The following is a 25,572-nucleotide window of genomic DNA, read 5'->3' on the forward strand; positions in this document are numbered from 1 at the left end:
TGAATTTTCTACATAAGCTTGCAGGAAGAACTCTTGATGGAATTGATGGCATTGATGGAATTTGCAGAAGACTAAAACAGTGGGTACTGATGAATCACCAAGGAGATCTGTAATTTTAAAGGCTAATGGCTCTTTTTTCCATTGTCATCTTCTGTCAGATTTGTCCATCAAACCAGAACAAAACTGCAAGAAATTAGAAATCACAGTCCAATAAGTGCTGTGCACAGTAGAATTTTATTAATGATTTATTTGTCAAGAAACCAAATACAAATTTTAACCTATATATATATTGAATAGCACTCAACGATTCATCTTCTCCTCATCCATGGCCAATATCTGCTAATGGACAGAGCAAACAACAAGAGCACCCTCTTGAACCACACATCTTGCAGTTCAGTCCATCTTCTGATCCTCTGAATCCGGCAGTAGAAAAACAGGATTGTGTTCCAAATTGAAGCTAAACTCTTGTGGTCTCTCAAGTTCAAGATACACTGCTTGAAGCCAGAGTTTCTCTTTGAACCTGTATAAGAAAGGTCAGTTAACATTACATGTATTTTTAATGGTTGCAGCTGCAGCATTCCCTTTCATAAGCAACACTATGGTGGTTGGCATAGGCTGTTCTCTGTGGTCTTGAGACAATGAGATTAGAAATCAAATAAGGAGTGATTTCAGACAGAACATAAAATATCCTAGAACTTACCTTGCTGACAATAGCAAATAATCAGAGGTAACTTTAGTTATAAGAAACAGAAGAGATGAGAAAAATGAGGAGAAATTTGACCTTTCTTTATGATCTACACATTTTATGTGCCCTGAGTAAAATTAACGTGATCTTGCATTGGATATTTTTTGCTTTGGAATATCTGCCATCTCACAGCAACACAGAAAAAAAAACCTGAAAAAATATATTAAATCAATGCTTGATCAGTTGGACATGGGAATCAGCTTATGATGAAATGAGAACAGCTTTTGCAATAATTTTCCTTTCCTTCTACATGTCACTCAATGTAGATAGACAAACCTCATAAACTTAAAGACAAAAGAACACAGCTCCTTTTTCTGTGGCTTTTTGCCATAAAATTCACTACATATTAAGAGAGCAGAAAATATGTGGACATGTTTAGACAACAAATGCATTTCTTTGTGATCAGTGTAAACTTAACATTTTGAGCAGACTGTGAAAGACTAGCCTGACTGTCATCCCACAGATTTTCAACCACTTTCCTAAGTCACATTAACCATTGCTTCTTTAAAGCCACGAGACTCCTGGAGCCACTTTTCCACTAAATGGCTCCACAAACCTTTTAGAAAGCAAGGTATTTTACTATATCATCATTAAACTAGCTTTTCACCAAGTCTGACCAATTTTGGAGCTGTGTAATAAACATTATCAATAGAATTGTTCAGGTATTTTCTATTGAAAACCTCTGACAGCAAATCTTACTCTGATGTGCACAATCTCCTCCTCAACCTCATGTTACCTGATGTTTCCAGTGAAATGGTGAACTAACAATAAACCAGATTAATAACGGTCACAGGGTACAAAAACTCTCTCATCCCTGAATACATTACACAAAAGACAGACAGTTCTAGCACCATGAACTACAGTAGGCTATCAGAGCCTAAATTCAGGAGGCAAGATTTAACCTTGTGCAAGAAATCATCACAAGGACTATTAACTTCATGTATCTCATTTAACCTTCTGAAAACGCACCACAGTGGAAAGTTTGGAATCTCCAATCAATTAGTGAACAATGACTGCTCCTGTGCTATTAGGACTGCTGCTTGTTCTTCTGAATAAGATGCTTGCCTAGGAGAAAACTGTTACTGAAACTTCAAGTTTATATAGTTGTATCAATATGAACTTCTGGAATACTATGTTTCTTTGAGCTGTTCAAATCTTATATTGAAGTCTAGATTAAGATATCTAGATTTTTAAAAATAATTTTGCTAAACTAAATACCTTATGACAAAACTCCCATTCTCTATTGTATTACAAAGTCTTTCATCTAACAGAATTGCGTATCTTCTGCTGAAGAATTAAGTGTAAAAGGCAGTCACAGACTTTATGCACTTCATTAACATTATGCAAAAATGTGTAGGATTAGGGAGTGTTTGATGTGTGCTTTGTAAATTAAGATACATACAGCTATGAGAGTATTACAAGATATAGCACACAATAAGCTGCAAGTTACCTTACTGGGAGATGTTTAACCACTGGCCTTTGATCTCGCACACAATGTGGGTCGTGGGCTCGTACTGGCTCAGTTGTGGTGACATTCACTTCCTCTGAAAAGTACCCTTCTTCCCATTCTGATTTAGCCTGAGTTACAGTTGAAAATTCTGTGGGTTTTCTCTTCTCTGAAACAAAACACACATTAGTAAATGGAAACAAGGCACTCAATGTGGCAACAACATGCCTGAAAGCATGCAGCTGCCAGGATGCATCACCTATCACTGTTATGAAAGCTGAACAGTGTGCCTTTCCCATTTCATTGCTGGCAACACAGACATATTTCCCAGTATCAGCAAGGACTGCACCTCTTTTCAAAAGGTAATAGGTATCTCCTAATTTCTCAATCTGTAAAACAACAGAATGTACATAGGAGATTATTAGTAGCATAAAGCAAAATATATTCTCTTTCTCCTATGAAATATTTCAAGAACATTAGAACATACACAGATGTCTCCAGATACCACTTGGAGATCATCCTTCATCCAGCAGACATGTGGTTTGGGCTTTCCATGTATAGTGCAATGCAGGATTAAATCTTCTCCTTCTTGTAGAGTTGTATGTCCAAATTTTTGTGTGAAGTTTGGCTGCATTCCTTGTACTGAAAAAAAAATTATACACTGTATTTTAAAAGGCACAAGTAAAGCAACTGAAGAAAAAAATCCATTCTCATAATTATAAAGTTCACCATGTTGCATGACAAGGAGAGACTTTATTGCTGCATGGAACTCAGGATAACTTGCTTGCAAGACAGCAGGCAGATATCCTTTACCTATATAAAGTCTGTCGAAACACATGGATATTAAACATCCAAGAATTTCATGCATCAACATAGTGATATTAATACCATGGTAAAGCTAAAGAACCATGTTCTTTGTGTAGGTAGTAGGCAAGTGGATTATTGTGTTTCAGTGGGAGTGGAAGATTAAATATTCCACACAAATTTAAAGTGACAAACTCGAGAGCAAAATTTTGCATCTAGTGCATTGTTGTACATCATACTCTTCACTTTTTTTCCCTACTCTTCTAGTAAAAAAAAAGTTATTGAAAAAATATGTATCCATATCTGATTTTATATATATGTATATATTGAAAAAGATTGATCTATATTTGCAACAATGATGAAAGCCAGAAAGTGGCCTCTGTACCATTTTGATCAAGATCATTATTTCGGCCATCATAAATACTGAAACTGTGTACAATCAGATCATCCAGTACAAATCTGATTGAGATCAATCAGGGGCAAATAATTGCATTTCTCTTGCAATAACCAGAGCACATGAGATTGAGTTTGTGATGGCTTCTTGCCAACTGTCAGAGGACAGAGGATGCCTGAGCCAGTACAAGGCCTGGCTGATACAAATTAACACATGAAAATTGTTTTCAGAAATTTCAATCATCAGCATCAGTTTGTATTGAATCAAAGCATTGCTTCATGCAATGCATAACTTAATGAGCTGTAAAGCTGGATTTATTGGATCACTGTACTACCTGAGGTTTCACTTATATTCTTCCTGTAGGGCTCCAGTAAAAAGATGACCTCAGAGCTCAGACTAAGACACAGAGAATCCAAAGCAGCAGATCTTAACAAACAGAAGCACACACAAAGACATACGCTACAACAAAAATGAACATCACACAAAGAATGTCTTCTTGTTCCTCTTTACTCTAAATTGCTTCATGTGTCTATGATATTTAACAAAACTAATCACCAGCCTTTCCAGAAATGGAAAGTTACTGAAATGTGTGATAAATAACAGAGCTTGAAACCACGCTCAAGTACGCCAGCACTGCTCCACTGGTTTAGGACAAAAATTTTTTCTTTATGCTACTGTGAAAAAAAAAAAAAAAAAAAAAGAGCATATCTCACAAAGGTGCCCAGCCACTCCTAAACCCAAATACATTGAGCCTATGACTATTTTTGCCAAATGTGGGACTGTCAGCACAGTGAGGCAGACATTTTCACTCACTATAGTAATAAATCCACTGCTCACGTGACCTCTTACTTGCAATAAGCTTTCACGCTTAGCTGCTTTTATATTCTTCCCGTGTACTGTAGTACTGAGGCCACAATACAGAGCAGCAATACATGAGTTTTACTCTCTCATACTCCTGTTAACATAATATCTGTATTAGCCAGTCCTAGCAGCTCAAACAACTCAGTTCTTAGCTGTTGAAAGTTAGCATGTGCAAGCTGCCACCACCATCGCATTGCATGCATCTGAAGCACAGAAATTTGGGATCTGCAGTATCACTTCTAGCAAGAGAATCAAGCTTACATGCCTGTCTCCTCTTTGCAGGCACCTGGCAAACAGCGTGTGATTAGCTTGTATTCCAGCAGAAAACAGTAAGTGGGCATCAGCCACTCCTTGTGCTATTTTTGGCTAGGTTCCATTACTTCTGTGGTTTGTATTACCTTGTGAAGTCAGGCTGCATCTCAGGAGAGTTTTTACCATTTACAAAAAAAAAAAAAAAAAAGCTGAGTGGAATAGTGATAATGATAACGATCAGACCCCACCTTGATTTTGTATCAGAAAATCAGCAGAATGTAAAAACTAAAATGACTAGTTTCTAAAGAGTAAAAGGAGAAGTACGTGCAAAGTACTACAACTCTTCAAGGCACAGGCTGGAACTCAACAGGGAAACAAACTGCTAGTAATTTCCAGTCTCTGATGCCTTGAAATGTGTTATTAGCAAGTTTGTCAGCTTCCTCTTATCTCCTCTAAAAATTTAGGCTAGACTGAGATTCACACCGTGCTGCTGGCAGACTTTGGATTCACCCAACATAGCTCTAGATTAAGACACTGCACTTCATTATTTAGCGATTTTTTTTCTCTGTCAAGCTGCTAACACAATTAGATGGAATCTTATTAAGGAATAACAAGTGGGTCTCATTGATCTGAACTATCCCTAACCCAGAGCTCCACTGTCCTTGAGTAACATAGCATAGCCTCATTAAAGGAAGTCTGAGCAGAGCTACTCTGCGCCACAAAAGATATACACACACACAAATGACCAGCTTACCCTAGGAAAGTCTCCAGATAGAGGTCCACAAATAGGCATACCTTACCGGCCATTTGAGATGAAGCCACCTTCTCCATTGCAGCTCCAGACACATCTGATCCAAAGCCAACCAAGGGGGGATGTCTCATCCTCCCTTTGCCTACTGACTCACACCTGGGCCCTCAGGCTGCTTCTTTTGAAAAATGAAAATAATTAATCCCTTTTCCCTCCAAAATTATGCACCTTGTGTAAATACACCTTCACACAACTCCACATCTTATAGTCAGGCAGCCTCATTCACCAGTTTCTTTCTTAGTGAGTGTCTGCATATGGGGAAGGAGGAAGGGAGGTTCGGTTAGTAATATGCCTAAGTATAATATTGTTATTGTAGGCTACAGAGATTGAGATTTAAGTCTGCTCTTTAAGAGACCAGTTGGGAAGATGTAAACATTCTGGGGTCTTGAAGTAACTGTAGGTTCAAAACTGTGGCTTTGATGAGGGGAACTCAGGACTATATAGCAAGAAAGTACCAGAATTGGACCAACAGAACGCCTAGATGTATTTGCTGCTTCTGCAGTATAGTTAAAAGAAGGAGAAAGTGAAGAATGCACAGCTTGAACGATCGAAAAAAAAAAAAGGGAGGGGGGGAGCATTACATTGAAATTATTGCTGAAACAAAATCAGTGTGGTTTTCTTTCAGAGAAATATTTGTATATCATGAGACTACATCACTGTCATTTTTTTTTTCTTTTTTTTAAGATTATCTGAACAGAAAACAGCAGGAATTTTCCAGCAACATTTTTTGGGTATTCAGTGGAGTCCTTCAACAAAGAGTATTTAAACCCAGACTGCCAACACAGCAGTAATCAACACTGATTATTACACCTTTGTTTACAAAGCAAAGCACTAAACCCAGGAGACTTATGGTATCCTGCTGCATATGTGGTATCTCCAATCTCTCTTTTCTTAATCTTGTTTCTTTCCACAATTAAAAATGTGTTTGGCACCCACATACCCTTAAATCTGAGCATTTAAAACCATTCCTTATTTAAAGCAGATGCAACACCATACTCACAAAATCAAGTTTTGTTAATCTAAAATTTGCAGAAATGTTCAAATTATCAGAGAAAAGGTTTAATGAACAAAGATATTAAAAGGTTTAATGAACAACGTTATTGTGTTCTTCTACCAGGATTTATTAAGATATACAGATGTGCTAAGGTGATTTCTGGCCTTATATTTATACCTTTTTGCAGTTACTAATTATAATATCTGACTATGCAAAAATGACAACATTCTCAGAAGTGACCAGGTGTTTGTTTTGACCTTCTATTATTTCAGTGTCTGTTATATAGCAATAGCATGAATGCTATAATTGTATGTACAGTCGCTTTCTTTTTTATGTGAGGCTCTGTTGAAATCTGGGCTACCTAACTTATCAGTTACAACAGGCATTTATGGTTCAAGCTGGAAAATCAGTATTGAGCTCACCAAGTGTGACATTTCACCACCATTTTGCTTTTGTAGTTTCGAGGGCAGCTTTCCTTTAGTGACTTTCTAGGCACAAGTGGCTTAAAAGTGTTTTTCTCCAGGCAATAAAATTGGGCACAGGTACTGCTTCAACAGCACATCGCAGCAGTGAACAGTTACAGGGGCATCATGTCAGTACAGCTTCCTCATCTAAAAAGCCTTCCTGGAGCATATAACCGCAAATCAAGTCTCAAGTAGCAACACCTTGAAAAAGTCCATTAAGATAAACGACTTTCATGTCTTGTTCAGTGCTTAAACTATCAACAGTACTTTCAAAATATGATGAAAAATAGAAAAATAGATACAATAAGAACTCGAGTAACAAGGGTAATTTCATGCACTATTTAAACCATAATTCAGAAGGAAAAACATCAGCATTGTATGTTTTTCTGCTAAGAAGGCAAAACATAAGTATACTTGGTTAGACATACACACATGATACATACTCAGAATTTTACTAAAGGCAGAATATGCTTGTTCATAGTCCTTTGCAGCACGGACTAGTAAATGCTGGAATAAAATTTACTCTCTCTCAGAGACTTCTCTTTAACTCTCAGAGAAAAGATTACAGTCCTCCTTGTTACATTTGGAACTGGGATTGTAAGCCAAACATCAATAAAAGGCTACATCACTGGCTAGCTTCTAAATAATAAAAAGATGAAAGGGAATAAATCTCATTTGGATTCAAAGCTGCATCTCTTACTGTCACACAATTTTTTAAACTGTACTTGTATTCTGGCTGTCAAATCTTAGGTAAGCAAGTAACTGTGATTTCTCCCACTTGTTCTCAAGCCTGTTAAATAAATTTAACAGAAACGTGTGTATGAGGGAGAAGGTCTGCTCCCTTGTCGTGCCCCATGAGCATGGATGTACATCAGCAAGTGTTACAAAGGAGGGGAAAGAATTTATTCCCATGATCTGTGTACACTCATCCAGTAGCTCTGTGTCTGTTTGTTGCCCTTTTTACTTGGAGATTGTCATAAATACTGAGCAGTCTTTCAGTAAGTGCCAGCAAGCAATCAGATCCAGCTGCAAGTCTGGATCCAAGCTCCCTCCAATTCCTGCTCTCTGACATGAGGAAAAGTTAATGTCTTTTTCTCTTGCACTGATTGAACTTCAAGTGAGTTTGGGACAAATTTTTCCAAGCAGGACTGGAACCCTGTCTCTTACCTTGCTTTCTGAAGGACAGAGAGACTCACCTCGCAGTGCTGTTTTGCTCAACAAATGGCTCTCCTCCAACCAAAAGGTCAAATGCACATCTCTGAACTCACGCACTGATCGTATTAAAAAGGCAGAATTATGATCATTCTAGCACTGAACTTGCTGTAGTTTTCATGATGAAGGATACACCAGTTAAAAGAGAGATGCAGCTTAGAGCCCAGCATCTGTACAGATACAGTGACCCTTTCTGTCACAAGCCTTATGACAGCTAATGCTTCATTTAAAGGCCTAATTCTGGCAGAGGAAAGGCAGAAGAGGAAAGATAACATGTCTTCTTGCACTCTGGGTTTTTTTAATATGCACAGACTTAGCCTCAATAAGGAAGGGAAAAATGCCTGAAAAAGTGACCTGAGTATCATATAAAGTTACTTAGAAAAACGGAAGACAAATCAAAAGAACATCCATGATTACTTTAATTTTTAAATGATAGCAACTCTTAGCCAAAACGAAACTGAAGGGCAGACATCAGCTAAAAGATGCATTTTTAAGTAGAAAATGAGTTTCATGACAAGGATAAAGTTAGCAAGCACTGGTAGCTCTGCAGCAGGGAAAACCTTACAGCATATGTAGAAGAGACATTTTGTTTTTCTTGCCACGATATTGCTTAATGCACTGCTTATGCCACGTCAGCTTTCTAACATAGTTTTTTTGTTGTATGTTTATAACAACCATACATAAAGTCACAAGGGCACAAAACCACTAAATTTTACTTTTATGAAAACTGAAACACTCAAAATTGTACTAATTATTAAAATTAGCTTTATTGTAAAATGGAAAGCACACTTTTGGAAAATAGATGATTTTTATACTCCAAGAGAATTCTTATGAATCAACATCTTTTGGGATGACTGAACTTAAAGCTGTTCATTAAGGGTAATAGCAATTTTAGTCAGGATTTACTTTGGTCCCCCCATCTCCTCACCACCTCCTCCTGCTGCTCCCTCTCGTATTGCTGTGAGGTTATATTTCCTTGAGAACATCTCCTGTTTCAAAGTTACAGGAATTTAATAAAGTTGCAGTCACTGGGCCAAAATATCTAAATGTCAGTCTTCAATCTCACTGACCCCTGGCTACTTGCAATATATATTCTGCTCATAGCATACTACGCAGTAAAAGGCTTACTTCATTTTGCCAAATTATGCAAGAAAAAGTATTTCCTTTCTATAAATTTTCCACACCAACACAGTTGTAATTTGAAAGTTGCAAATCAAAGACTCAGGAAAAATCATGTGGCTGTTTGTCAACTGTTTTTTTCTGTACAAGTACTGGAGCTAAACAATGAAGGTGTATTTAAAGATTTATAAATGAAATCTCCCACTGGCCCCGCTATGTCATTGTTATAAAATACCTAAAGAAATTATTACTTCAATAAAAAATAATATTTGTGGTTGTCCTTGTCAAGAATGAAATGCAATAAGTAGGTGAACAAAGTTCTGGTTTGGATTTACTGCTTTGAAGTTGTAAGAGAATTTTATTTGACTGAAATAAGCCAAATTTTTGTGTGTGCATGTGAAAACATTTTTGACTATTGCCACAATTTGGTATGTTCTGTTTGAAATCAGTATGTTAATTTTAAACACGTACAAATGCTCACTTCATAATCTTTTATCTTATTTGTCTTACCCTAACAATTTAGTACTTTATTAGAAATATTTATATCTTTAATTTTATTAGAAGGCAGAAAAAGTATCACAAGCATCTACTTAAGCAGATCGGTATGTTGGAATGTCTCATTTTTTAAACATTTAGGGGCTTTGGTCTATTGTCTGTTAGGGGCCACTTACACAAATCCTGATGACTCTGGGCCAAATCTTTTTAGTGCAAACAGTCACAACTCTATTGGAACTACTGCAGCTTTTATTTGTGGAGACTATCTGCTGGGCTGAGAAAGATTTAAATCTCATCTGTGCCAGTGGAATCACGAATTTACTAAGAAGCCTTATCCTTAAAATAATTTTTTTTAAGTATATGAGAAAAATGTGGTTGGAAATAATATATTTCATGTTTAAAAAACATTTCAACACCCTCCAACCCCTTTCCCAAAAAAAGGCATATCATAAAATATACGTTGATCTGAGCACACTGCCTGGCTGTCTCTTGACATTTAATACCTATAACCATTAAAAATATTTCCAACCGTTCATAATGCAAACATTTTAGAAAGCAAAACCCTGTCTCAGATTCTAGAATATCTTTGCAACTTTTTAATCTCAACATCACTGTAAGAAAGGAAAATAAGCATGTAACACTGGTATAAAAGAAACAAGCAAGATATCAAGTGTGACATAAAAGTGGTTTGGTACAGGTTGTGAAAGATGCAGGGTAAGAAAATAAAGGTAATGTTGTCTTAGCATGTGACAATTAAGTCCAGTGCAGTAAATATTGTACCTACTTTGTGAATAGCCAGTAAATTAGTGATATGCTCATATAGATGACACACAGCATTATCCAGTCTATTCTTGTAATAGGCGGCCTGTTACCTTTCACGTGGAGAATGGCACTTGATGAGACAGTGCCGTTCACATTTTTAGCCCGAACAACATAGAGGCCAGCATCTTTATCACACACCTTCTGAATGAACAAAGTATGCTTTGTCTCCTTTTGTAAAAGCTTTAAGTGCTCATCTGCAGTCAGTTTCTGGCCCTTCTTGTACCTGAAGCAGAGAGTCAGTTTTCAAGTCAGATTTATATCACGATATGCCAAGCAGAACTTTGCAAATTCAGACTTGTATAACACTACACGGACAGCAAGACACAGAACTCACTGCAGTGTTCTCATTCTTCAAAGATATATCTAAATATGGATGAATATTTAAAGAACTCAAATTACTGGATAATACATTCTTACTACTAGAAAACAGGTTTCTGAAAATGGTTTTCAATGGACAAGTCACAGTTGTCTCACTGCACTATTGGAGAGTAGCATGAAGGCCTGGGCCCTCAGGTTTGTGCTGAAACATTTTTGCCAGTAAGGTGTTGAGTCAATTCGCATTCAACACATGAATAAGCTCTTAAGATTGACAAGCAACCTACAAACCTGAACTTGTGCCTTCAGTATAAAGAACAGCCAAGGACCTGTTCCTCCACCCCACCAACTTCATGTTTACTTAGTTCACATCATCAAACAGGGTAGAACAATGCATCTGGAGTTATTTCAGAGAAACGGTGTCTTATTATAACACTTGAGAATCTGTCACCATGCATTGGCTTCTGATTTACATATTGGACGTGAGAGAAAATTCTGGCTCTTCTTGCCTCATGATGTTTCAGCATAAGCTACATTTAACTTAACACAAACACAGAAATGCTTTTCCACAAGCATACCAAATAAAATGTCTATATCAGTACAAAGTACCTGGTACTGGTGAATTTTTAATTACTAAACCCCACATTTTTTCTGTTTTCATTAAGTTCTAATTTTCAAAACGCTTTCAGTTGAATGTTATTATTTAAAAGACCACGTATCAACAGTGCATATGTTTTTCAGTTAAATTAATGCTTTCTCATGATAAAGGTACCTCTTGTTGCACCAATAATACTCTTCAATGTGTAGAATATGATGATTTGAAACAAAGTAACTTTATTGATCCCATCACAGCATAGTACCAAAGTTGCAGTGTCCAGTATTTTTTCTCAGTGCCATACAATAAAATTCAGCTTACTAAAAGCTTATGCTTTGCCTGTTTCTTTAGATGTGTAATAATAATAACATCAAAATGTTTCCAGTAAGAGGCATATCTAATTTTAATACATTAAAAGAAAGGCCTCTATTATAGAAATCTAATAGAATAGGTGGAGAAATGGCAAATGAGGTAAAATCTTGGGAAAATATGCCAACACATAGAAGACTACTACCAAAATCTTGAAATCCTGTCCCTCTTTAGTCCCTTCTCCCTTTGGCAGGAAATTTCTAAAAGGTCTTCTTAAAAGATGTTTATGTTACATTATCTGTGTTTCTCACAAATGCAGTATAAAGCAAACCAATTAGACATAAAGCAATTCAGAGACAGAGAATGCACACAAATGTATAATACAAAACTGTTTCTCTTAGTGTAGACAATTATGTTTGTGGGTTGTTTTTGTTTTTTAATTTGTAACTTCTCTCCAGTTTTCAGCAACCAACTCTCACATATATATATGTGTGTGTCTGTGTATACATAGTGACTATATAAATATTTTAGCATGCACACACATGTATGTGTTTGTCCATATATAGTGCTAAGATGCTGAGAAATGCAAGTGAATTTACTTAACAATAAATCTGGACTGTGCATTTGTTTTAAGAAACTATTGAACAAGTGGAATGTCATATTCCAGAATATAAAAACTATACGATGTATTTGCTTAAAAAACATTGGATATGCTTGCAGTAGTTTGATGCTCTCATTATTCATAAAATTAAAAACAGAGATTGTTTCAAGTAGGTTAATTGTCAAAAGCAATTTTGAAACTGGGAATCATGCAGAAGTGTGGAGTAGAAAGGATACAAGCCATTTATTCTAGTCTATAGATTAATTGATATGGTTATAAGAGGTTCAGAGTGTCTTGCTAATAAGTATATTTACTACTTCTCATTATAAGCTACCCACCATGTCAATGTAGGCTCTGGGAATCCCGTTACTTCTACTTCCAAAGTTACTGGAGAACCTTCCATGACGGTTTTGTTAGACAGAAGCTGGGAGAAGTTAGGCGCCTGTCCAGTTAGGCTGACCATGCTGTTCTTTTCTGATGAACTTTTAATCTCTTCTCGGGTGACCATCTGCCTCTGACCGCTTCTGGTAGTGTCTGATTGAAACACAAAACCTGAGAATGCATCAGGCAAAGCATGCAGCCTGTCCTGGCCTTTAGTACAGTTATTCAAGTCATGCAATTGTTCTTGTGTTTCTGCCATGCTTTTGTGAAGTTCAAGGTGTTGCAAACGTGTTTTGCACACTTCACTTATCATGCTATATACAGGTTTTGCATTTATAGTGCAGGAAGCAGTGCTAGCTTCAGATGTCCCTTGCAAGCTACAAGTCAAAGGCGATATTGCTCTGACTTTTGGACCAGAATCTGTTGAAGAGACACAAAACTCAGAATAATCTGATGAGCTTTCCATTACATTATTTGTAGCATCAGCATAAGCAGAATTTGTTAAGAGATCAGATGCTTCCATCACTTTTATAATACTAGTGGTTTTCTGCATTTGCAAGCTATAGGAACTGACATGCAGACTAGGAGAACTACAACAGCACTGCTCTTCTAGCTCTGATTCAGAATGTAAGAGGTTGGATTCTGGTGTCTCAGAAAGCGGTGGCAAAGATATATCATCAGGTGATATACACTCATATTCATCTCCGGAGGGTATTTCTTCTGCCAGGAATTCAGTCTGTAAACTATCCTCTTTGGCCGAAGATGACAGCTCTGTATCCTGAGAAACAAGATCCTCACCAGCTGGACAGATAACTGGAATATCAGCCAATTTATTCCTCTCCTTAAATTAGGAGGGGAAAGAAGAGAAGGGAAAGAAGAAAAACAGACAGTATGAGTGTCATTCTATGCATCCCCTTTTCATGCAGCAGCTAGCAATCATATTTGAAATATTTCTTCTTAATTAAGCTTAATGTATTCCGAGAAGCAGAAGGAAATATGTGAAAAAGGCTAATTGAGCAGAAAATTTTGCAGCAGCTAACTGGAAATTCAAACTGTTTGGATAGGTTCTAATAGATGTTGTTATAATTATATATAAGCATTTATTATAACAGCAAAAATAAAGGAAAAGTACTTCTTTCTATAAACAAAGGACAACCTGTAGGTTCCTGTAGGTTCTGCTTATAAGAGCATTTGCAAGGGGAAGCTAGAGGAGGAGGTGCCCGAATTACACCTAAATGAGACATGGTTACATAGCAGTAAAAAGATATTAACAGTCAAGTTACTGAACACTGATTCTTCGAGAAATTGAGTCACCAGTCATGTTAAAGTGTTACAGAATTAATCCAACATCTTTAGGATATTTTCCAAGCATTTTATATTTTCCTCATTTTTTCCCAGCTGCTTCAAGATGTTGTCCAAATATTAACAGACAATAACATTAGATTTATTTTTATGTTAGCTTGGATCCTGAATAAAAAAGAAAAGTCCTCTTATCTTATTTCAAGAAGAACTGGAAGTGGCATGAGTGCATTAATTTTAACCACAAATCACCAAAGACACTATCTGATTTATTAATTACTTCTCTGCCTCTTGATTTTTATATAAATGTGTACTCACCTATTCAAACTTATTTCATTTATGCAAGGGCTCTCAACAAAGGTGTTCATAATGTTTTCTTATACTGTTATGTCATTGTTGAGTTCTGTACAAAAATATGCAATCAACTACACAATGTTTCTATCACTTTTAAACTGTTCACTCAAATCAATTGGATAATACACTGGATGTCACTACTTTCTAAACCAGGTCTCTTTGGCAGTATCCAGTACAAAAATACAGTGGCACATTCCTTTTGGCTTTCTTTTTGCCTTATTGCTTTAAATATAACCTAAGAATCAGTGCACAAAATAAAAATAAAAAGCAATAGAACCTCACATGTGCTCTAGATACGGTAGTTTTAATATAGATACTTTTCCAAACTAATACACTTGCAGTTTCAAAGCCATGTTACTTGTGCCAGACCCATGAATGAATGACTGGAAGAAAGCTGGGATTTTACTGTCTGTTTTACTAAATAATTCAATTCAGTTATAAGATAAAGTTCAAGTTTGGGTATTAAATGTGTTTTCCCAAGGCATCCCCTGATCAACTCTGATCCTCAGTGTGTCTTTCAGTGTGAATATGTCATGGATATAAACATGACAAATTATGATTGACTCTCCAGCTTGGTGAAATGTGTCCATTTTTCTTCTTAGTAAGTTACTTCTTCCTTCTGCACATGTACTTTTTTTTTTTTTTGGGGGGGGGGTCTAACTAATTGTAAACGATGCCTGAGAAACTGTTATTTTTAAGCATTGATTCCAATACACTCATACAATACATTCTAGGGTTTGTGACATTTGACTGTCACACAGCTCTTTTAACCTTATCAGCACTGTTCTAAGTAATTCTCTCAGTTATAAACCTGACCAAATTTGCAAGTCTTTCTTAAATACAGCTACAATAGGGACTTAAGTAGAAAATTCTGGCTATTTTGGTCTGACTTGCACTAAAAAAAATTGATAAACCAAATTTAATTAAATAATAAGCTGAAAAAATATTTACAATGTTAAATTTTGAGCAGGTATATTTTGAAAATGTAGGTCAAAGTTTCTGAATAGTCAGTCTCTACTGTCTAAATGAAATCAATGCTCTAGATCATTCTGTCTGAGAAGTCTATGCACAGGCACACACAGTGACACACATTTGGATAACTACAGGAAAGTCACAATGATGTAGGAATCTTCTGGTGACTAATCTAGGAGGTTACTGCAGGGATGTGCTGTCAGGTTCACAGTCACCTCATCTGGAGACCACAGAACTAAACAGAGTTATTTCACACATTGCTGGAAAATGTCTCTGGGGAAAAGAATGGTAGGTGGGCAGTGAGTGAGCAACCTGGCAGGTGGGCTTTGGCAGCATGGAGACCTTCAGTCCTGGTGTGCCATCTAGGATCAAAGCAGAATGAGGATGAATGTGCCAAAAGAAGGTCTAGGCCACATTGTAGAGGGTGAATAATACTGGAGAAATAGCTTGCAGAAGTACAGACAAAATAAGAGATTGCTGTCCCACTAGACTGGAGGTTGAGGATGGGCCAGGTCTTTCCTTGGGAAGTATGGAAATGGAAGACAGAAAAGCTCTAGTGAGAAGAACTTGCTGCTTCTTAAAGTGAAGTATGGAGTGATGAAAAGGGTGGAGGCATTGCAGTTGCCATACTTCACATCTGATATTTGCTGTTTCGCATACCCTTGACTTCTCCCCTTGGCAGCTGAGGCGCACTGCAATAAGGACAGCCAAACCTGTGGCCTAGCAAAATAGGAAAGAGGGCTATGGACATCTGCTGGGTGAGGTGATTCTCCTGAGCGTGGCTCTTTGAAATAGTCACAAAATTCTGAGTGAAATCTGGGCTGCATGTCAATGTTGAAAGTTCCATTGGCTTGGAATGGAGGTAACAAAATTAGATTACAGGACATTCTGTATTGAACTGAAGGGAATGTTAATATTAGTTGAATTTCTGCAAAACATCACAAATTAACGTCCTGTACTATTGGTCTACAATGCCAGCTTGCAAAATTGAAATTTTAGAAATTAAAAACAATTACGAATGTATCCTACATTTCTAAAGGCTTAAATATATTATTACCCACTCCAATTTACCAGGATCTTCCACATAGTAAATTATTTACATTTACATCCAGGATCCCAAGGTTTCAAAATGTTCTTCAAGCTAAAAGAATTAATCTCATAAAATGTAGGTCTGGTTTTGTATTGCCTGTATTCTTAAGACTACATTTATTCATTGACAATTTTGAACCTTTCACATTCATTTAATTTATATCTTTGAATAATACATGCTTGTCTGCTAGAATTTTTCTCATTCTAAATGCATACCCAGTCTTTTACCACCTAATTTCCTTTGTGCATTGTCCTCAACATGCAATCTCCGCTGCATAGAATTTTGGCAACTGAAATGTAACTTAAATGTTATGAGGTGAGGGTGAAGTTGACTATTTGATGCTGAGTTCTGTTATTTACTTGATGTATAGTGTTGTACCAATAGTACAGAAGATTATCTGTGACATGATGTCATATCAAACTGCTGACAGCTGTAGTTGTGTTCCATCATGTTTTTGCGAGAACTGCTTTCCTATTTTTCCCACTGTTGCAGAACTGAAGCAACTCTGTGTTTGTTTTGCATTGGATTTTTGTAATACTGTAGATGAGAACATGGTCAAAGCCCACAAATCTCTAACGATATCCATCACTTTTGAGAAGCAATTAAGGAGCAAAATTCTTTTGAGAGTACACAACAATGCATATCAATTTTATTAAAAAAAAAAAAAATCAATACCTGTTTAGTGTCGGTAGGAGATGCAGTATTGTTTCCCTCCTCAGTAATGCTTTCTGAATTGGTAAGCAATTTACCTGATGCCATCTGAAAGAAAAATGTTTAAAAAACACTTTTTTTTTTGTTTCTCCAATGAAGACCTTAACGATTCAACAAAGAATCGTAATTTCCACTGTTAGTTAAAATTCTGATCTGTGAGGCTTCTCTCATAGCATATTACCTACAAATCAAATACCTTCATAGGTTGCCTCTAGGGATTATATCTATATTAAGGTTCTTGAAAATACTAACAGCAGTCTCCTCTGTTCCTTCCTATAGTCCCTTAAGTCCTGTAGAGGAAAGAGCAGAATGTGTTCTCCCTTGAGGAAGTAGAATGGTCACAAAGAGGACATTCTGCATTAAGAATACTATGGCAAGAGGACCAAAGGAAAATTGGTAAAAATTATAAAAATAATATTATTTTATAAAAGAAAAATATATACACAGGCAAGTAAAGAGAAGGCAAAAAAAATATTCTTCCTAGAGAAGAAAATGTGGATTGGATAAAGGCAAAGGGATAACTAGAAAAAAAAAAAAAAAGGAGAAATCACGAAGACTACACTGATAACACACATCTTAAGAGAGGCTTCAAGGCTGAAAAGAAATAACTTTCTAGCAATACACAAAGCCTTTTAAGAGATAGAATTCTAGTTAAAACAAAACCAATCAAACTGACCTGCTGTTTTTGTTCCTCTGCTTTGTCTTTACTAACAGCTTCACGTGCTTCTTGACCCTTTCTTTCTTCTTTTTGAACAGCAACCAATTCTTCAGAAAACTCATCTTTCTGCCACGTGAAAAGAAAATTAAGTATGATTATACATGATAGAAGGTAGTAATTGTTAGCTACACACTGACTTAACGGTCTATACAACAAAGTAGTAAAAGAAAAAAGTGAATTCTTATCTTAAAAAATTGCTTATGACAAAAATATGCAGCAAAATGTGATTCACTCATCCCTGGACACACAAAGACAACTTTTTTTCAAAGCTGAGGGGACCTTTTCTGAGGCAGGGAAAGTACAGGACACCAAAGTTTGAAGAATTCGAGTGATTGGTCAAGCATCTGAGGATAATTAACCAAGTTGTACCCAGCATAAGTAAGGGAAAACAAAGGATTAAGAAAGTGACACTATTGGGGAGGGGGAGAGGGGAAGTGGGGAGGTGCATGAAAAGGATAAGTAACAAATCCAGAAGAAAGAAAACAAGATCAAGATTTCAGGAAAACAGGTTCAGACACTAAGCCTGATAAGTTGATGTACATGCAATACATTCTCCAGGTTAAAACAAATCAAAGCAAACCAAACAAATACAACAAACCTTAATCTCCTTAAGTTCCCTCAGAGTTCTACACAACTCATCAACAGAATTAAAGATTTCTTTGTACTTTAACATGGCTTTTTCAACATACTTCATTCCTTCTTCAATACCTACAAAGGTAAACATTAAATTAGAAGAAATGGCTCAAATGTGTAACAATTAAAGTACTTTTTAACCCAAGCATACTATAATAATTACAATTTTCTGTGTTTTGTATTGCCGAAGGAGTTCTGTGATTCACAGCAATGTGATTTCCTACCTCTTACTTGCTACTGAGCCCTCACGCTTGCTCTAGGTCTTGTACTAGGCTTCTGCTTGGACACCGTTACTTCTATCTGGTTAGTGATACTGCTTCAAAAGATGACGACCTCAGAGTGTCTCCTAAACTAGTTGCCTTATTATAGAGCTAGAAGGCACTTAGATTCCTATTATAAAAAATACAAAAGAAAGGTAGGATGGAGAAGCTTTCTCCTATGTAATGACTTAAAAAAACACAAAACAGTTTCTTTCTGCCAGTGTTCTTAATCAGCTGATGTCAAGACTCCATTCTGTCAGCTCCTTTCCTACAAACAGGAATGTTAAGAGAAGGTTAAAAATAAAAAAAAACAGAGAGAGAGAAGAAAAACAAAAGCTATCTGTGCTCTCTAAATAGACTTTTCAACACTAACTTAGAGGAATTTAAAAGCACAGTTTGATTCTGTATCCTTGCACTTTTGGATGGTCATCTTTGGATAACTTCAACAAGTATATAACCATTATAAGTGGGAGAAAAAAAAAAACAAAACCCGAAGTTTGACCAACCTCTTTGGTCAACAATGTTCCAAATCAATACAATTGCAAATATAGTATTTATATAACAATCTAGATTTTTGCTAATAAAATACCTACAGATGTTGGCAATCAATTACCACTAGTTATTCACAGTGTTATTGTAAAAATTCACTCAGCACTGACGTATATCACTGTAGTATACTGACTTCAAAGAATTGCCTGTTATGAGATAGCATAAGCCATGAAGTCTTAATTCCATGCTCATATATATTACCATGACATTCACACTTTGATTTGAAGGTGAACTCAGATTGTATACAGAAAACCAAGTAACTGCCAGACTGTTGAGTACTTTCATATTTGTTTGAAATCCTTCACCTCCTCCAGCCAATACTTTAAAACATTTGTTTTTTAAACTTCATGGGATTTTCTTATTAAATTAATAAATCTAGAAATCTGCTTCCTCCTGTCCTATATTACTGTATTTTTCCCCCCTCAGTACATTACCAGACAGCTCCTCACCATATAACTGCTTAGCAAGGTCTGTAATCTGCTGCATTTTTTCTTCTTGTTGAGGCATTGCAGGCTCAATAAACTTATTGAATTGCTTGTAGAGAGTTTCTATTGCTTCTCTTGTTTTGCATTCTGCAGAATAATTGCCAACTCTAATTACTGTTGCACTCACATCTTCGAACCAAAATTGACACTGAGGGAAAAAAACACTACATTATAATGAATTATCATCAACAGTTTTGTAGAATAGACTGGACTATTCTTACACTTTCCAAAATCAGTGGCATAGAGTCTGTCTTAAATTTTCTGATTTTAATTTAACCTGAAAAAATTTGTTCATCAGCAATACTGATTCAAATATTAATGACTGTTATATTTTCTTTAAACACTACATCCATTCCAATCTTACAAGCATGGTGAGGTTATTAACTAACAGTGCTGCAAACATATATTTTAGTTCTGAATTCTTTCCACCTTGTATATCAACTGACTAATTTCACGAACTTCATATCATGCCCACAGCTATACCTCTGCAAGAACAGCAAGGTTACTTATATTTGGGCTACTAGCAAACAGGAGCTTTGGTCTCAGCAACTGTTTAAGTTGCCAGGAGGCATTCTGCTGATAAGAATGGACTTTAGAACAAATCCTTAATAAACATTTTTGGTTAACAATACTCACAGGAGGATAGAATCTGGTGTACCCTCAGTATCATCCATATTGCATTCACTACAGCAAGCAGCTAATAATCACCATTTTTAACTGCCAATAAAGTCTGTATTTAAGACTGTGCCTGTTCACTGAAAGTAACTGTTGAGTAAAAGGTGATACTTTGCACTGAGTAAAAAAAAAAAAAAAAAATCTTAAATTCTAGCTCTAGGAAATAATTTAATTCCCTCAAAGGGGAAGAATAAAAATGTAAATTAACAAGAAATTGTAACAAATCGCTTTGCTAGCAATATTTAAAATTACACATTGATCACTGGACATTAAAAACATCTTTTTAAACCAAACTTTAGTATTGTGATCCATCATTAAGAAAATTTGTCATGCATTTAGATCACTTTGGAGATATGAACAGTATTACTTCTAAAAATAAACAATGATGACAGGAATCTGCTTGCTTCACAGCAGAGGCACTGATACACTGTAGTGAGAGGAAAAATACTGTTACAAGTTTTATTTACTTTTAAAAATTACAATGGGTGAGGTAGTCCTTAGACACATTAAAATAAAGTCACAGAATTCTCCAAAAAGAGACTGCAGTTCAGAAAAAAAAGTGCTTAACAATTAAGTCTATTAAAACACCACCATCACCACCACACACATACACAAAGCCAAAACCAAAACAAACAAAAAATCCACATACTGCTTTTAAGGAACTAAATATTTTACATTTCAGTTCCAGAATTACAACCCACATAAACAGCTCTTCCTGACGCCAAACACAGTGGATATTGTGATAACCTGGCTCTTGTGGTTTTACAGCTATCAAAGAGGTCCCTGTAGCACTTTCTGTGTTGCCTCAGAATATACTTTGATAAAACGAGTTCATGAGTATGATCACTGATATGCTGAATCACTATGAAAGTCATAGGGAGGTGGAGGCCCCAGTTGTGTGCATAGCAGCACAAGAATGTTGTCACATTATGGTTCTCCCCGCCCCGCCCCTTTCTCCACAAAGTTACAAAGAAAAAAATAGAAGAAAATACAGATTTTTACCAGTCTATTACTTTTGGAAGCCACAGATTTTGCCTGAAGTAGTTACAAGCACTTTTATCTAACCCAGCCCTGGATCATTACTACCGCCACAGTGAGGATCTGGAGTTTACTAATACCTCTTCCATCATCTGTTGCAGATGCTCCACAAGATCCAGATTTTGCTTGTAATCCTCCACAACTCTGCTAAAGTCATTCAGCTGTTTTTGTAAGTCACTGATTGACTCCAAGAGGACTCTAACTTTAGCATTAGGTTCCTTTGCTACAGAGCCAACGACTTTCTTCTCTAAATTATTCATCTTCTTTTTAAGAATCTGTTTTAAAAAAGGTAGCAATGTTAAACACTGCAACAAAAATGTTTTATTTTTAGAAATAAAAAATAAAAAACATGGGAAAAGCCACACAAATATATTTCTTGTCATGTATTTTAAAAATTACAAGAAATCAAAGAAAAATCAAAGGAAACTGGGGTGCCTGTACAACACTGATTAAAATCAATGTAAACTACATTTATGAAAGGTGAAATTCAGTTATATTTTTCAGCTTAAAATAAGAAAATATATGTAGTAATGAAACATAGGAACTTCCATTCAATCTGCAATGGAAAAAAATACTACTAAGTCTTTAGAGTCTGAGTAAATACAAGTCAATTTAAGCACCACAGTTATTTATCTCTTAGGATATTAACATATTGTTTAAGGATCTGAAATAAGCAACATTAGTGATAATCTAGAGTAACCCCAAAGGCCAGGAGGAATTAGCATTCATACTAGTACTTTATGATATCTGATATAAACATGACCTGTAAGTTTTAAGATAAGATTATGTACATATATGCATTAATATACTTTATATCTTGGTAACACAGGTCTTCCCAGTTACCAATACTTTATTGTGCCAACTGTTTTACAAGTGATGCAAAAAGACGGATCCTTGATTTTTGTCTGGGAAGGAAGAAGTTGGTTTAAAACAGGAAAGTATTTAACAAACTGTCCACACATAAACTTGTAGGAGTATACACTGCTAGGAAGAGTCTTGTCAGTGGGTCATAGGAGGGGATTATTCCCTTCTACATAGCACTAGTGAGGCTACACCTGGAGTTTTGTGTCCCCAGTACAAGAAATTTCTGGACATACCGGAGCAAACCCAGCAAGGTACCACGAAGATGACTGAGTGTGCTTTATACAAGGACAGAGAGAGCTGGGATTTTTTTTTTAGCCTGGAGAAGAGAAGGTCCAAGGTGGATCTTACCACTGTGTATAAAAATATGATGGGAGTGAGTAAAGAAAACAGAGCCAGATGCATCTCAGTGGTGTCTGGTGAAAAGACAGGGGGTAACGAACCCAAACCAAAGCACAGGAAATTCTGTTTAAGAAAACACAAAACAAAACAAACCCCACTCTTTTTACTCTGAGGACAGAACAGCTTTCTGACAGAGGTTGTGAAGTCTCCATCCCTGGAGATATTCAAAACCCAACTGGACATGACACAGAGCAACCTTCTGTAATGGACCCTGCTCTGGGGATGGCATTTCAACCAGATGGTCTCCAGAAGTTTCCTCCAGCCTCAGTGATTCTGCGATTTGCATTTGCATTAGCAGATAAAATTGCCACGAAATAAAGAAAAAAGGCTGTAAAAGGAATTGTCAATGACATCAAAAGAAAGAGCAAAAATAGAATCATAGAAGCTACTGAAAATTTCAAGTAAAAACTTTGTGAAGGGAGAGACTGGCAGGGCAAGTGAAACAAAAAGTGCTAGTTATGACTGGCAACTAAAAAGGTCATTGAAGGCTTTGGAAGAAGAGTTTCTGGTGAAGGCAAAGAATGGGTGAGCTCAAAATACATTTTACCTCTCCTCTGTTCTGCTTGGCACAGGCCACAGCAATTCAATCAGTGAAACGTTCACTAAGACTAACATTTCTAATATTACCTGTATTTTCTCTGCATATGTATCAACATGCTGAATCTGTATTTTAAGTACTTTCAAATTTCGAGCTTTTTCAGTTTTCTTTGTATAGTTAAATTTCAAATTGTTGAATTTCTTTTTGAGATCCTTAAATGATTCTCTGAGCTGAAACAGAGTAAGCACATATGTTAGCGAAAAAGAAATGAGCACACGTCAAGTTTTATCAAGAGCTGTTTAACAGACGGTACGGTAGTAGAGAGATTCTGCCTAACAGATACCCAAAAAAAGCCTCACCTAACTATAGCTAGATGGATTTGATGCCATATGAGAGTATTACTACCAGTTAGGATTGACTTGGTGCAGCAAACTCATCATTAGGCAAAATGATTCCTGTAATGATAATAATTAAAATGAACCAGTAGCTCTGATTTTGAAGCATCTTTACCTTTCAAGACTTTTCAGATTTATATCAGCTGAGATAACTGCTATTAAATTCAGTTATATTAAATTTACTCTAAAACTCTTTGGCTACTTAAAATATAGTTACATATTTTTTTAATCTTCGAAATATTTTAAAAATTCAGAATGACAAAAATTACACTGATGAAGCTCTAGGATGCTACACTTCCATATATACACATGAATCGTATGCATTGCCAATTTACTAGAATGACTTTAATACACATCAAAAAGAAGAGTCATTTATGATCAACAGAATTTTAAAAACCTGGTGTTTATGTACTGTAGGAACTAGTTATAATATAGGGTTGTTATATTCTTTCCTTATATTTTTTTTTCCCAATGTCAACTCCCTGTTTGCTTTAATGTCCTCTTAAAAGTGTGCCCTTAATAAAACATATGTCATTCTTTGCATTGGCAATGTTATATAAATAAGCATATCAAACATACTCAGCTAAATTAACTTTAAAGGAAACTTTTTTAGGTATAAAATTTTATTTTTCATTTTTTTTTTCTCTGAAAGCTGTGTAATTTTCTAGTTTATTTATAAATGCAAAAAAATCCTTTTAGATATTACAGTTACTTTTGAATGCCTTTAAGCAACACATGCAAGAACCAGACAAGTAAAAAACCTGCTTAAAATATGCTTCTGGTACCTTATAAAATGAACTGTTTTGATTACACTGTGATTCCATGGTCACATTTTCAAATGATGTGTAATTAATTCATAAAATCTGAAATTCAAGTATATAAAAATAACTGGGTTTTTTTTTTTTTTTTTTTTTGAGAACTTCGCATCCTTTGTGTTGACAATCTTTTGCTTTTAGGAGAACGTAGAATAAGTTATGTGAAATGATATTTATCTAAAGGAACCGATATAAAAGAAATGGAGCAGTTCTAATGCTTTGCAGTTTGCTTCTCCAGACACACAAATGAAAAGAACGTAACTTGATCAGTGTTGATAAGTTCAGATCACATCCACAATTTGATATTTTGTTAACTTTTAGTATTTTTAGTATTAACTTTTTAGTATTAAAAAGTCCTACAGACTTTACCCTACCCCCCTACCAAAGAATCCAGGGAGTAACGAATGCTCATTTTGCAGCTACTGTTATTGGAACATCTAGCAATCAATCCTTGTTATTACATACTAATGTTAATTCATCAAGGGATATATTTTTCATTTTCATTTTATCTAGTGGGATGTTGTCACATTATTTCAGCGGTGAATAGACAGATGGTGTTCACTCAGTGTAATGGAAAGGAAGGGAATTCTGTCACCAGCACTGTGATCTCTAATTAGTTTAAGCTCTTCATCCCACCTAAGTACACAGAACAATAAAATCTATCTAAAAGCCCTCAGTTAATAAAACCACCTCTGCAGAACAATATTTTGTCTTCAGAACATAAGAGCCTTACTTACTGGTTTAATTTTGAGGAAAAGAAGAGGTGAGCAAGAGTTTATTTTAGTTTATTTAACTGGCTTATGCACATGCATATGCTAGTGATCATGTATAAGGCCAGAGGCTCTCCTCATAGCAGTATGTGAAATTAGATCGCCTTGTTTCAGATATGACGGCTCATGTGTCAAAGGTCTGCAGCTGCTGTCACTCTTCTCTTTTAGCCTCAGTGGAAAAACCAGATTCAGCTCAGACTTGAACATCATCCCCTCAGAGTACATGTACACAATTCATCATCAGCAACTGTACCAAAGATGATATATCGCTGCCAGTTTTTAAATATCTCTGTTTTCCACTATTTTCTGCAAAATTAAATGAGAAATACTAAAGGAACTAAACACCCTAATATGCTTTTGTGACTTCAGCCCATGAGTTTAGTGGGACT

The 25,572-nt window shown here is 35.9% G+C and overlaps 1 protein-coding gene across 7 annotated transcripts in view; it reads right to left on the bottom strand.

The window, feature by feature from the left end:
- Nucleotides 1-222: 222 nt before the first annotated feature.
- CCDC141 (coiled-coil domain containing 141) overlaps nt 223-25,572 on the bottom strand; it is a 73,942-nt gene continuing 48,592 nt past the window's right edge. For 2 of the 7 annotated variants that reach the window (XM_065840374.2, XM_071811143.1), the window contains 11 exons: nt 23,293-23,433; nt 21,483-21,677; nt 19,654-19,837; nt 18,361-18,470; nt 17,721-17,828; nt 17,009-17,092; nt 12,576-13,459; nt 10,468-10,640; nt 2,680-2,834; nt 2,196-2,581; nt 223-520 (listed from right to left, as the gene is read on the bottom strand). In XM_065840374.2, the coding sequence (XP_065696446.1) occupies nt 394-520; nt 2,196-2,581; nt 2,680-2,834; nt 10,468-10,640; nt 12,576-13,459; nt 17,009-17,092; nt 17,721-17,828; nt 18,361-18,470; nt 19,654-19,837; nt 21,483-21,677; nt 23,293-23,433 (2,547 nt within the window). In that variant the 3' untranslated portion in view covers nt 223-393. Of the gene's footprint in view, nt 521-2,195; nt 2,582-2,679; nt 2,835-10,467; nt 10,641-12,575; nt 13,460-13,513; nt 14,321-17,008; nt 17,093-17,720; nt 17,829-18,360; nt 18,471-19,653; nt 19,838-20,325; nt 20,482-21,482; nt 21,678-23,292; nt 23,434-25,572 lie in introns of those variants that run through there. The other 5 variants (XM_065840379.2, XM_065840376.2, XM_065840381.2 and 2 more) reach the window with 5 other exon arrangements.

The sequence above is a fragment of the Patagioenas fasciata genome, chromosome 7, assembly GCF_037038585.1.
Source record: "Patagioenas fasciata isolate bPatFas1 chromosome 7, bPatFas1.hap1, whole genome shotgun sequence".
Lineage (NCBI taxonomy): Eukaryota > Metazoa > Chordata > Aves > Columbiformes > Columbidae > Patagioenas > Patagioenas fasciata.